Here is a 13,671-nt window from a genome sequence, read left to right as displayed (position 1 = left end):
ATTGCACAGTGCTCACTCAAATGGATAACATGACTACCAAACGAAATCATCAACGCTGCTCAGTACCGCCGGTTTCCCACCCGCCGGTCAGCCACCACCTGCACCTCTGTTAAGGTTTTTTTTTTTTTTTTTACAGGGGAGTGGCCATGCCTCCTCCCATAGGCCATGCCCCCTTTTTACCAGGGCCCGGCGGCACTGTCGACATCCCTGTTTGCACATCACTGAGGAAGCCAACATGAAATCCCGTCCCCCCTTCCCCCACATACAGTGTAGGAGCCAGGAGGTGGAGCAAGGTGGGTTGCAGGGACACTGCCCTCCTTCGGCTTTATGGTCTGCAATGGTCTAGCCCAGTGGTTCCCAAACCACTGGGCTACTACTGTATATTATAATAAGTAAATTGTGTTTACAGTACATGTCATTCCTTGTTTCAATTAGGTGTTGAGCGATAAGATTCGCATCTGTTTGTCGACATACAGCGGTGTGAAGAGGGCGCGATGAATCACCTAGTATTTTATAATTGTCACTGGTTTTGCTGATTACATTAAATATAATCAATTTGAATTGGTCCTGGAGCACCCCTGCAAGTTTACCAAGGCACCCCAGGGTGCCACGTCTCACAGTTTGGGAAACACTGTAGACAGAGATTTATCTTGTGATGAACCCTTGACAAGTACTTCACAATGGGGTATGACATTGCAATTAAACTGTAACGACTTTCTTTTAGGTTGCAATAGTTCAATACGGAGAGAATGTAACTCATGAATTTAACCTGAATACGTACTCGTCAACAGAAAGTGTGCTAGAAGCAGCCAGCAGGATAAAGCAAAGAGGAGGCTCTCAGACACTGACGGCTCTTGGCATCGATACGGCAAGGTGTGTGTGGAGAAATCACCATTTATCATTTATGAATTCTGTTCGTATTTTCATGTGAGAAGATTTCCAGGCTTGGCTGAGTGCCTTCAAATTTGATTGCCGGCATGCAACATTTGGCATAGCGCGACACAGGTGGTGTCCTGCTTATTACATACGTGCAAAAATAAAGTTTCCGGTTTATGGCATAAATTATAAAAGAAGCTTTAAAACCTTATTGGATTCAGAGTTATTGCCGGCATGAATAACCTAACAGGCCTGGGAGAGATATGGGGCGTGTCCAGGTTCTGAGCCGCATTGCCACGCCCTTTCAGGAAAATCACAATGAAAAACCACTATGTATGCTGCAACGGTGGATATATCTCCTCCACAGATCGTCAGGTCTGGTTAATTAGTACCTGCCACCATATCAGCACTGATTTTGCACTTTCTTAATGTGGCAGCAATTGAGTTGTTTTACTGGATCCCATTTTACATTAACCAGATATTGGAATTTGGACATTATTTGTATACTAGTTTTTCTTTACTTTACCCCTTAACATGTTTACTGTAATGTTTGTGTGGCATTCAGATGGCAAATAGCGATAGCTGAATGTAAAGATTTTAAGTGGGCGAGCAGGGCCCTACGACCTTTTTCACAGTTGTTGTATCACTGTTTCCAATTGTAAAGCGCAATGAAATGTGCTGTGTTATATAATAAATTGTTGTTAGTAATAATAATCAGGTCTATGCCTTACCATAATAATCACCTTCTCCCAGATACAGTACCTACTGTATATACAGTAAACCTAATAAAAAATCTGGGTACTTATGTATTAGCAGGGCGCCCACAAAGAAAATCACATCGCATGGGCCGTTTTAGTGCCGCGATGCAATGCGATTGTCCTATGTAATTTATTCACTGCTCTGTTGGCCCCAGCGGATCGCATGGCGTTGCACCTCCTGCAAAATCGCATGCGATTTTATAGGCTGCGATGCCATTACACTAGCTATACACTTGTATGACATGCAATGAGGTTTTAGGCAAACAACCCCCCCCCCCCCCCATTATCCACGCCACCCCGAAGCGTGGCGAGCGCAGCGGAGCACGTCCTCCCGACATTTTCATACCCCCACTATCCACGTCGGCGTGCAGTTGATTTTATATAGTGTGGCGAGCCACCGAGCCCAAAGCATGGCTAGCGAATGCGGAATACATGTAAAATAATCAGCGTCCGCTCGCCATGCTTCAGTCTCGGTGGCTCGACACACTATATAAAATCAACTCCATGCCGACGTTGATAGTGGGGCTATGAAAAGGTCTGGAAGACACATTCCGACGCCCCTCGCGGGGCGCTCTGCGCTTGCCACACTTCAGGGTGGCATGGATAGTAGGGGGGTTCCTAAAACCTCATTGCATGTCATAAAAGTGTATAGCTAATGTAATGGCATCGCACCCTATAAAATTGCATGCGATCGCATGCGATTTTGCGGGAGGTGCGATGCCATGCCATGCCATGCGATCCACCGGGGCCAACAGAGCAGTGAATAAATTACATAGGAAAATCGCATCGCATGGCACTAATACGGCCCATGCGATGCGATTTCCCTACGCTACTGTACATATGCTAATTATGCGCCCTGCTAATACATAGGTACCAAAATCTGTAAAGGCAATGATAAATACAAGGCGTTGTGGAGGGATTATTACATCAAGGAAGAGATTGCTTCGAAGATCTACTGGCATACTATCACAGCTGCTGGATCCAGCTAGGGTCACTGCCATTGCTGGTGCCACCTGTGTTCCTCCTCTAGTGATGTGTGGCTGCTTCAGGATGTCAATCAACGTGGCACAGTGAGCGATATCATAGAATTAAATGGAGTGTGTGTACTGTACAGGTGGAGCCGCTCTCATTAGAGCGGCTCCTGGGGCGCCATGCGCCATCCTGCGCCATCCCCTCCCCGTCCACCAGGATGAGGAGGGTGCACACGAGACGCTCGCGCACCTCATTGTATGTATGTATGTGAGATGCTCGCGCGGCCCTGTCCATCCTCGTCCGACGGCCCGACCAGCGCCTGCCAGTGCTAGAGATATGTTGCCCTGGTGGGCGTACTGAGGCTGGCTCCATCTTTACATCTCTGAGTCACACCCCTTAAGCCCCTTACACGCTATCCGACCTGGTCAATGCTGATATAGTTAACTATAATGCACGTACACACTGAACAGCATCGGCCGCCAATATCATTCAGGGACCAGGACCCGCTGAACGGGCAGTTCATTTAGCTATATAGCCTGCATGTTCAGAAGACATCAGTCATCATTAACAACGCTTGGGAGCGTGCATCGATAACCCTGTTCTGAGCAATATCACAATATCCTCTAGTGTGTATGGGACTTTAATGCATTTTGTCAACAGACCGTAGTATTTTGTAGGTCTGTAGGAGCCGGACTGGAGGCAAAGCCTGGGGGTAGGCTCCCCTGACAGGGTTTGTAGGGAGCTGACTAGCTGGACAGTCATAGAAGGGGTGTCTAAGGAGAGGGTCATAGGGGGAGGGGCTTAACGGGGTGTAGTAAGGGTATATAAGCAGAGTGCAGGCAGGAAATAGGGGTCACTGGGAGATTTTTCTGAACAGCTAAGCAGCACTGCATCTCCCATGGCTTCCCCAAACGCTGATGCTGAGGTATCTGCAGCGCTGGCTGCCCTCAGGGAGGCAGCAGGCACCAGAGGGACAGAGTGGCTGCAGCAGCAGATGTCAGGTCTGCTGGGGGGACTGGGAGCAGCAACGCAGGAGGCTGCTCCAGCGGGCGCACGGCCTCGGAGGTCCAGGCCTCCGGAGCGCTTCAGCCCATCCGTGTCCCCCAGGGTTCAGCGCCGTTCTAGGAGCCCCGTCAGGGACCCTCCAGGCCAGGCTGCGGGCCGGGCACCTTCCGCCCGCAGGACCAGGTCTGGGAGGAATCCAACATGCAGGCGGAACCCTCCGCGCGGGGGGAACCCCCCCCACGTGCAAGAAGATCCGGCGTCACGTGGGTCTGGACCTGGAGCGGCGGGGCATGCGGGGCATGCTGCTGCCCAGCGCGGGGTGAGTCGTGCCAGGGGGGCAGAAGTACAGGCTGCGGACCGCAGGCCTGGTACACGGAGCGAGAGACGCACAGCTGGCTCCGCCTCCAACGCGGTCACGCCGGCTGGTGCTATACCTGAAGGTCGGGAGGACAGGAGAAGAGAGATGGCAGCGTCAGCAGACGATGGAGAGATACCTGGTCCTTCTTCATCTGGGACCCGTCAGGACACTGGACCTGCGGCTGCTGGGTTCACAGCCCCCAGGCAGCCTGGTGAGTCTGTCTCTATGTCTATTAATGCTTTAGCACAAAGTCAGGGGGGGGGAGGGTTAGCCCCCCAGGGGGAAATGAGTAGGGGCTTTACCGAATTATTGAGTGGTTTTGCAGATTGGCTGGTGGGTTTGCGGCAGGGGGGCGGGGCCGTCCCCGGCGGCAGCATGGGCACCGCAGAATTCGGGCACACCAGCTAGCATTAGTGTGCCGGTCAGTAATAGTGTGCCTGTTAGCAGTGGGGTGCCGGTTAGCAGTGGGGTGCCGGTTAGCAGTGGGGTGCCGGGGAGCAGCGTAGTGCTGGTATCCGGTGGGGAGCAAAGCAGCAGCAGGGCAGGGGCTGAAGGGGGCAGTGTGGTGACGCAGGATGAGAGTGGGAGGCTTAGTGACACTGCGAAAGGGGAGGTGTATGTATGTTTTGAGGGGCCATTGGGGGCCCACCTGAAGCAGGAGGTGAGGGAGAAGATTTGGAAAGGGGAATATGTGGATATATTTTCATTACTACCCTTAGAGCGTTTTAACCTGGATAGGCCCCGCAAGGAGGAAAAAAAGGAGGAGGAGGAACGGCGGCGGTATCGGCTGATACCGCGGTCATTCACAAATTGGTTACAGGCATTTGCTATTTTAGCTAGTGTGATTGGGGAGAAGGCACCTGACAATTGTTCAGGCTTATTCTGTTACATGGATGCGATAGGAGAGGCATACCGTGTGTACGGGGGCATGTCCTGGCTCAGGTATGATGAGCAGTTTAGGCAGAGGAAGGCGGTTCGCCCCAACATTCGTTGGGATCATAAGGATATTGCTTTATGGTTAAAGGTAACGGCCCCCATAAAAAGTGGGCAGCCCTTTCGTGGGGATGGGGGGGGGGCCGAGAGAGGCCACAAGCGGGACGGCCATGCAGAAGGGACTCTGCTTTGCCTTCAACGACGGGTCATGCCGGTTTGGAGCAAAATGCAAATTCAAGCATGAATGTTCATCATGTGGAGGGAACCATGGGGCAAATAAATGCTTCAGAGGGAAGTCCCGAGACAGTAGTTCAAAAGGGGGCGACACCAGTTCGGCTGGAAAGGATGCTGGGTTATCTGCGTAGGTATCCTGACCAGCGGACAGCCGCCTTGTTGGAGGAGGGGTTTAGGGAAGGTTTTAAGATACCTTCTGACGTGCAGGTGTCAGGAAGTTTTAGGAGGAATTTGAAGTTTGCTAGGGAGCATCCTGAAGTGGTGCAGGAAAAACTGTTTAAGGAGGTGCAGCTGGGTCGTATGGCTGGACCGTTTAGGGCGGCACCGTGGCCAGATTTGATAGTCTCTCCGTTGGGGGTGGTGCCAAAAAAGGAGGCGAACAAGTTTCGTCTGATACACCATTTATCCTTCCCAAAAGGGGCGTCGGTCAATGATGGCATTGACCCCGACATCTGCTCGGTGGTTTATACATCCTTTGATGCGGCCGTTAAGTGGGTGAAGCGGTTTGGGAAAGGGGCCATGTTGGCAAAGACTGATATTGAATCGGCATTCCGGTTGCTGCCTGTTCATCCAACCAGTTTGCGCTTGTTGGGATGTTGTTGGGATGGGGAGTTTTTTGTTGATCGTTGTTTACCGATGGGGTGCTCCTTGTCGTGTGCTTATTTTGAGGCCTTTAGTTCCTTTTTGGAGTGGGTGGTTAAGGATGTCTCTGGGTGCAGTTCAGTTATTCATTACCTAGATGATTTTTTATGTATTGGTCCCGGGGGGACCGGTGTATGTGATTTATTGTTGAGGACTGTTGAAAGGGTGTCGGCAGACTTTGGGGTCCCGCTTGCTCCGGGAAAGACGGAGGGCCCTGCGACTGTGATCAGTTTTTTGGGTATTGTCATTGATACTGTGAATATGGAGTGTCGCTTGCCTGAAGAAAAGTTACTGGGTTTGAAGGCCGAGGTAGGGAGGGCGTTGCTGTTGAAGAAAATCAGATTGAGGGAATTACAGTCCTTGCTGGGTAAGTTGAATTTTGCGTGTCGCATTATGCCGATGGGCCGCATTTTCAGCAGGAGGCTGGCAGCAGCGACAGCAGGGGTGGTTCTTCCTCATCATTTTGTCAGATTAGGTAGTGAGTTGAAAGGGGACTTGCGGGTGTGGGCATCTTTTCTGGAAACCTTTAATGGCAGGGCGTTGTGGATGTCAGACACGTGCGTGGCTACAGAGCTAGACCTTTTCACAGACGCCGCTGGGAGTGGCGGTTTTGGGGCTTATTGCCAGGGACATTGGTGTGTGGGCCGGTGGCCGGAGTCTTGGGTGCAGAGAGGCTTGGTTAAAAATTTAGCATTGTTGGAATTGTTTCCTATTTTGGTTGCAGTTGTTGTTTGGGGTGAGCTGTTCCGCGATAGGAAGATTTGTTTTTACTGCGATAAGTTGGGGGTGGTCATGGCTATTAGTCAATTGTCGGCATCTTCACCGCCGGTGGTTACTATTTTGCAGCAGTTGGTATTGGAATGTCTGGCTTTGAATTTGTGGGTTGTGGCTAGGCACGTTCCCGGTGTCTCTAACGGCATTGCGGATTCTTTATCTCGTTCACAGTGGGAACGATTCCGGGAGTTGGCGCCAGAGGCGGACAGGGAGGGGACCGGGTTCCCGAGTCGGATCTGGGCTCTGCTGGACGGGTAGTCGATCAGCTCATCAGGGAATCCTTGGCCCCAAATACATGGTCGGCATACAATCAGGAATGGCGGAGCTGGTTAGAATGGCGTGAGGTAGTAGGTTTGAAAGAGGATGATGACGAGTTGGCTGTCTTGCTATACATAGGCCATTGTAAGGAGATTGGTTGGTCAGTGGCTAAGATCACGCGCTGTATGGCGGGCTTAGCTTTTGGGTTTCGTGCAGGTGGGAGGCCTGATGTCACAAAGAATTTCCTGATTGCGCAGGCTTTAAAAGGCTGGAGAAAAGGACATGTAGTACAGGATCAGAGAAGGCCGGTGTCCTTCCAGTTGTTGCAGAATATGGGCAGGAAGTTGGGTGAGGTCTGTAGTTCCAATTTCGAGGAAAGGTTGTTCGGGGTAGCCTTTTCGCTTGCCTTCTTCGGGGCACTGCGGATTGGTGAACTCGTGAGTCCAAGCGTCTCCAGGCCGGGAGGTTTGTTAGGGGAGGATGTGGATTTATACTCGGATAGGGTGGAGCTAGTGGTGAGGAGGTCTAAGACGGATCAATTAGGGAGGGGGAAGAAGGTAGTTCTCTTCTCTGTACCGGGCTCAGATATGTGCCCGGTAGCACGGCTGAGGATATTTAAGGAAGTCAGAGTGGGCAGAGAAAGGGATCCTTTGCTGATGCATGCGAATGGGTCCTTTTTATCACGGTTCCAGTTCACAAGCGTGTTTAGAGCAGTCCTGCGGACGTTGGGCCTCAAGGGGGAGGAATACGCGGGTCACTCTTTACGCATCGGGGCCGCAACTGAGGCTGCTAGGATGGGTTTGGGAGATGAGCTGATTAAGCGCATTGGGCGATGGGAATCGTCTCGTTTTCGTTCATATGTTCGTTTAGGGGATTGTTGAGGCTGATTGTGTTCTTTCTAATTTTAGGGCATCCCCCGTGCCTGATTTGGATTTTAGGACATTCATATGTCTTTTGGGGAGCTTTGCGGGCTGATGTCAGACCGAACGGCCGCCAGCTAGGTTTGGATAGAGAGGAGGCAGTGGTTCGATGGCTGGGGAAGCGCGGTATGGTATGGAGTGGAATGTTACAGGAATTTCACCGTTTTGTTCGGCTCGATAGGGCTCCCGACATATTATTGTTGCACGTGGGAGGGAATGACCTTGGGAGCAGACCATTTAGGGAGTTGATACGGGATATCAAGTTTGATCTCCTACGTTTATGGGCAATGTTTCCAGAGGTGATCACAGTTTGGTCGGATATTGTGCCGCGCCGTTATTGGAGGGATGCAAGGTCGGCTGACAAGATCAATAAGGCACGGATAAAAGTCAACAGGGCAATTGGGCGTTTTATGGCTAGAAACGGCGCGGTAGTGGTGAGGCACAGGGAACTTGAGTCTGGTGCCGGTGCTTTTTGGAGAGGAGACGGTGTGCATTTGAACGCTGTAGGGATCGATGTTTGGTCCTTGGGACTACAGGAAGGGATAGAAACAGCGTTCCGGATGTGGGGGGGTCGCCCGGGGTCAAGGGCTTAACCCCGTGCTTGGTGGCGGAGGGGGGTCCTCGAGGTTAGTGGCATTGAGGCTTAATTATGCGGCGGGGAGGGCCCCATGAGGGGGCTGGACTCCCCTGGGTGAGGCTAATTAATGAGCACTGGGTGTTGACAATTGGTGCCCTCGAGCCAATCGCTATCGGCTGGGGGTAACAACTCCTGGAAGTGCTTAGAGGTGTGGATTGATTTATTGAGGGCCTCGGGGACCACCTTCCGTGGGGAATGTTTTTGATTATTGTTAATTTTGTATTGTTTCAATAAAGATGGCTGCTGTGGCCAATTTTATCCAACAAGAGAGTTATGTCATTTGTGGGGGGATAATTGGGCACAGCGATTAGACAATACCCTGTCATGTAGGAGCCGGACTGGAGGCAAAGCCTGGGGGTAGGCTCCCCTGACAGGGTTTGTAGGGAGCTGACTAGCTGGACAGTCATAGAAGGGGTGTCTAAGGAGAGGGTCATAGGGGGAGGGGCTTAACGGGGTGTAGTAAGGGTATATAAGCAGAGTGCAGGCAGGAAATAGGGGTCACTGGGAGATTTTTCTGAACAGCTCCCACCCACCCTCCCTAATTTTATAATTTTTAGGAAGAATTATTGATAGGTTGTCTTTTGTCACAGTGGCCTGTGCGGAGGGGGGTCCTCGAGGTTAGTGGCATTGAGGCTTAATTATGCGGCGGGGAGGGCCCCATGAGGGGGCTGGACTCCCCTGGGTGAGGCTAATTAATGAGCACTGGGTGTTGACAATTGGTGCCCTCGAGCCAATCGCTATCGGCTGGGGGTAACAACTCCTGGAAGTGCTTAGAGGTGTGGATTGATTTATTGAGGGCCTCGGGGACCACCTTCCGTGGGGAATGTTTTTGATTATTGTTAATTTTGTATTGTTTCAATAAAGATGGCTGCTGTGGCCAATTTTATCCAACAAGAGAGTTATGTCATTTGTGGGGGGATAATTGGGCACAGCGATTAGACAATACCCTGTCATGTAATTTCTTGTGAAGCCAGGCCCCGTTCACTTTTGTTACGTGACTCATGTTAAACATCTTCCCTTATGGAATGTATAAATTGTATGCAAAAGTAAAACACATCTAAACATCAGGCTCATGTGATACAAGAACATTGTAATGTTACTATAGCATCTGTCGCTGCCACTAAGTCTTCCCGACGTGCGCATCTCAACTGGAAAATATTCCAAACTCTGGTAACTATATTTCCTCTATTCTCGTGACTGCAGCGCTGTAAAGTAAATATCACATAATGGATCTTATAACCGTACGACTCAGATATCCAAATATGGAACTTAACATGGTTATGAGATCCTTGTGAATTACGATGCTCGCTATATGGACTGTCATAATGGAATGCATAGGCAGCTAATTGGATTTATCTCGGGATGAGTTAGTCCAGACTGACCCATGACATACAGTACTGTAGTAAGCTCCTTAAACAAAGTACAGTATACAGTGCGTCCTTTCCTTCATCACACCCTACTGGAGATTGTGAGGGAGGAAATTACAGTACAGTATACTGCGTTACAGAGAAAGGATGATTATTCCTTATATAAAATGACAGGCGTATAGAAGAGACAGAAGCGTTCGCCACTTCATTGAAAAGGTTCCAGAACAAATGGTAATGCAGCGATAAAATGCTGAGTACAGATAATGGATCATTAGTGTCTTTAAGGGAAGATGATTCATTTAATGAAATACCAAATGAAGAGTAGTTCAAGTAAAACAGAAGTAACAGCTCAGGTCTGCTTCTTGTCAGCCCACTATAAAGAGCACCAGCTGGAAATGCGGGAATGCTGACTTTTAAGACCGTGTTGGTGATAGGATTTACTAGTTAAAGACATTGCAGTGCTGGCTGAAAGTAGCTAATAGTAATATTATACTAATAGAAATTCCTGCTAGCTCCTTGGGTCTCTCGGGAACAGGATAGGGCAGAGGCAGAACTCTGGGAGGCAAAGGAGTCATCTGCCACCGGGCTTCTGCTCCCGAGGGGGCACCTCTCTTCCTCTGCAAGTAAATTAGTTCAATGGAAGCTGCCAATATTGCTTCTGTGGCTGTTCTGAAATATGAGCTGTCGCTCTCTCTCTCTATACAGTATATATAGATATATATAAATATATATTGTTTGTGGGGGGGGGGGGCGACACCAATATATATTGGTGTCCCCGGGAGACTGGGATGAACTTATGCCACTGGAATAGGGCGTACATATTAGGCCTGATTCAGGAGTGGATGCTATTCCGATATGGTTGCAAATGACTGATGACTTTAGTTCTGCATCCTGTATGCCTGACTTATTGTGGTCCACAGACAGAGACCCATTTTCAGCTCCACATCTGCTCTTTCCTGTGGAGACTCACCTGGGTTGGTTTCCTGAATGAGCTCTGCCCTGTACCCACAGCTCAGATGGTGGATTGTGCTGTGTGTCAGAAAAGTGTGTGGGTGTGTGTGTGTGTGTGGTGCTTGGATCTCATGAACACCAACCCAGTTTCCATCACCATGGTGGGAGGCTCAGCACTCCCAGAGATACCGCCGGGCTGTACCCAGGCTTTCCCTGCACTGTGATAGTGCTGTGTATATGCGCATAGCATCTATGCACTTGCTACTATGCTGTGCAGTGTACAGTACGAGTGCTCTCCACCAAGTTCTCCACCCAGTGGGACACTGTGTCCCATGATGGGACGGTGGAACTGTCCACAAAAACGAGGCAGTTCGGCAGTATGTGTATACTCAAATCTACACATTCCATGGGCATGACCAAATGGAACTCAGTCTACTTGAAAATACTCCTCCACCACCCAGTTAAGCCCATTCAGTTTTGGAGATGTGACTGAGTTGCAGACAACGTTGGATTGCTGTAGAATGCAATAGGCCCCGGAACATGCCCAGTGGGGAAACAAACAAAGGGGGTGATTCCGGTTGGATTGTAAAATCAAACTCCTTCTTTAACGGACAAAACCATGTGCACTGCAGGTGGGGCAGATGTAACATGTGCAGAGAAAGTTACATTTGGATGGGGAGTTTTCAAACTGATATCATACCCTCCAACATGACCCGTTCCATTAGGTACAAAATGCTCTGTTCCTGGACTTCCCTGCCAGTGGCAGTTACAGAGGTGGGACTCCAGCACAGTCCAATATTCAAAAAGGGGTGGTCACATCAACTGTCAGTGAGTACAGGACAGTGAAGTTTGGGGTGACGGTAGGTGTGGCTCCCCTTTTTGAATATTGGACTGTGCTGCAGCCCCACCTCTGTAATACCCCTTTCACACTTGCAAGCCGGGTCGCAAGCCGGGTTCTAAGTTCCGGGTGCGACCCGGCTTGCAAGTGCTTTCACACTGGCCACCCGACCCGGAATGAAGTGGCGTCATCTGGAGGCTTGGCCGGGGAGGCGCTGGGAGGTATCAGCACCTCCCAGCGGCCCAATTTCACTGCAGTGAACGGGATCTGGGTCACACTGACCCGGAATACCAGTTCACACTCACCGCATCCAGTGTCGATTCCAGAATCTACCCAGGTCAGAAGAACCTGGGTAGAAATCCCAGAATGCTGAACACGGGATGCGGTGACAAGACCCTTTCACACTGAGCTAAATCCCGGGTTGATGCGTGTTCATGTGCAAAAACCCGGGATATTTTTGCAAGTGTGAAACTGTCACTTACAAAAAAGTCCAGCAACAGTGCATTTTGTACCTAATGGAATGGGTCATGTTGGAGGGTATGTGATATCTATATTGCAGTGTAAGTATAAAGCAGCCATTATTTACTCTGCACAGAAACAAAATAACACCCAAATGTAACTCTCTCTGCACATGTTACATCTGCTTTCGCAAACCAACCAGAATCGCCCTCAAAATACAACAGAAAAAATGGCATACAGCAGACTGTCCATTTGTCCCTGAAATTGGGTGGTTACCTACCCTGTAAGACCAGACAAAATGCCAACAGTGCCTGTTACTGTAAACGAGGATGTGGTTGTGACTGTTTCCGGATATTATCTATATATACTGTGTGTATATATATGTATATATATATATATATATATATATATATATATATTTGTTTGAGCAGACAGAAACAGAGGAAGCAATGAGTTGATAATTTAGCAGAAATTCTGATGATACACTTCTAAAAAAATATATACTGACATGTACAGTATTTAATATAAACATCTGGCAGATAAGAGTAACCCTGTTGTCATGCTGGAATACATATGGATGGCGGGCTTTAGGAATGGCTGGCGGTCTGGATGCCAGCAGTCAGAAGACTGACAGATGCATCCTAATAATCCGAAACCCAACAGGGGCTGGGTTAGAGTCAGATTAAGGGAGGGGCCCAGGGGGTATGTACCCCCTGCCCCCCCCCCCCATCTCTGAGGCCCCCCCTGAGCAGACTGATGCAGAGAGATCTGGAGCCAGTAAAGCTCTTTGCAGTGACTACAGAATACAGGCACACCAGCAGGGGGAGCTACTGAGCACGTGCAGCCCCTGTAGCAGCAGCAGCTCGGCTCACATGGCCTCCAGCACTCAGGGATCTCCTCCTGTCCTCTCTTGGTAAGTGCTGTATGATGCATGTGTCTTAGTATGTATGATCTGTGCAGGGGCATAGCTAGTGCTGTGAGGGCTCCGTAGCAAAATTTTGAAAGCCCCCCCCCCCCCCCCCCCCTCCGCAATCAGAGAGTGGAGTACAGGAGGGGGGTAGAGGAGGAAAAGCAGTAGAGGAGGGGTAGGTGTAGAGGAGAGGTGGGTAAAGGATAAGATGGGGGTAGATGAGTAGAGAGCTGGTGGAGGAGGAGGGAGGCATACCTCCCAACATGACCCTCTCCAGGAGGGACACTATGCTCTGCTCCTGGACTTTCTACTTAATGTATGATTGCCATCACCTGTGTTGAACAGGTAAATTGCTAAGAAATGTGTTTCAACACAGGTAATGACAATTGTAAATTAAGAGAGAAGTGCAGGAGCAGAGCAATGTGTCCCGCCTGGAGAGTGTCATGTTGGGAGAAATGCAGAGGGGCGACAGAGGAGGAGTAGAGGAGGAGAGAAGGGCATAGGTGAGGGGAGGTAGAGGAGGTGAGGGGCAGCAGAGGAGGAGAGGGGCAGGGTAGAGGGGGTAGTGGAGGAGAGAGGGGGAGTAGAGGATGGGAGGGGTGGTAGGGGAGATGAGTGGGGTTAGAAGATGTGAAGGGCAGCAGAGAAGAAGAGGGGGTGGAGGATGAGAAGAGGGAGAGCAGGGGTTTGAAAGTGTTTGAATCCCCCCCTCCCCAGGCACACACACCCTTCCTCCCCCTGCCACCCTCTGCCTCTTCCTGTCACCATCTGTCTCTCCC

General features: G+C 50.1%; 1 protein-coding gene and 1 long non-coding RNA gene across 2 annotated transcripts in view; one reads left to right on the top strand and one right to left on the bottom strand.

Moving 5' to 3' along the window:
* The window catches only part of ITGA1 (integrin subunit alpha 1), a 138,024-nt gene that overhangs the window by 47,149 nt on the left and 77,204 nt on the right, over positions 1-13,671 (top strand). The window contains exon 7 of the mRNA XM_083153847.1: positions 725-873. Within this exon, the coding sequence (XP_083009973.1) occupies positions 725-873 (149 nt within the window). The remainder of the gene's footprint in view (positions 1-724; positions 874-13,671) is intronic.
* The window catches only part of LOC146020608 (uncharacterized), a 101,368-nt gene that overhangs the window by 69,577 nt on the left and 18,120 nt on the right, over positions 1-13,671 (bottom strand). The window lies entirely within an intron of this gene.

Source organism: Crinia signifera, chromosome 1 (genome assembly GCF_055691185.1).
Source record: "Crinia signifera chromosome 1, ASM5569118v1, whole genome shotgun sequence".
NCBI lineage: Eukaryota > Metazoa > Chordata > Amphibia > Anura > Myobatrachidae > Crinia > Crinia signifera.
The sequence above is the reverse complement of the archived record's forward strand: the minus strand, read 5'-3'. Positions and strand labels throughout refer to the sequence as shown.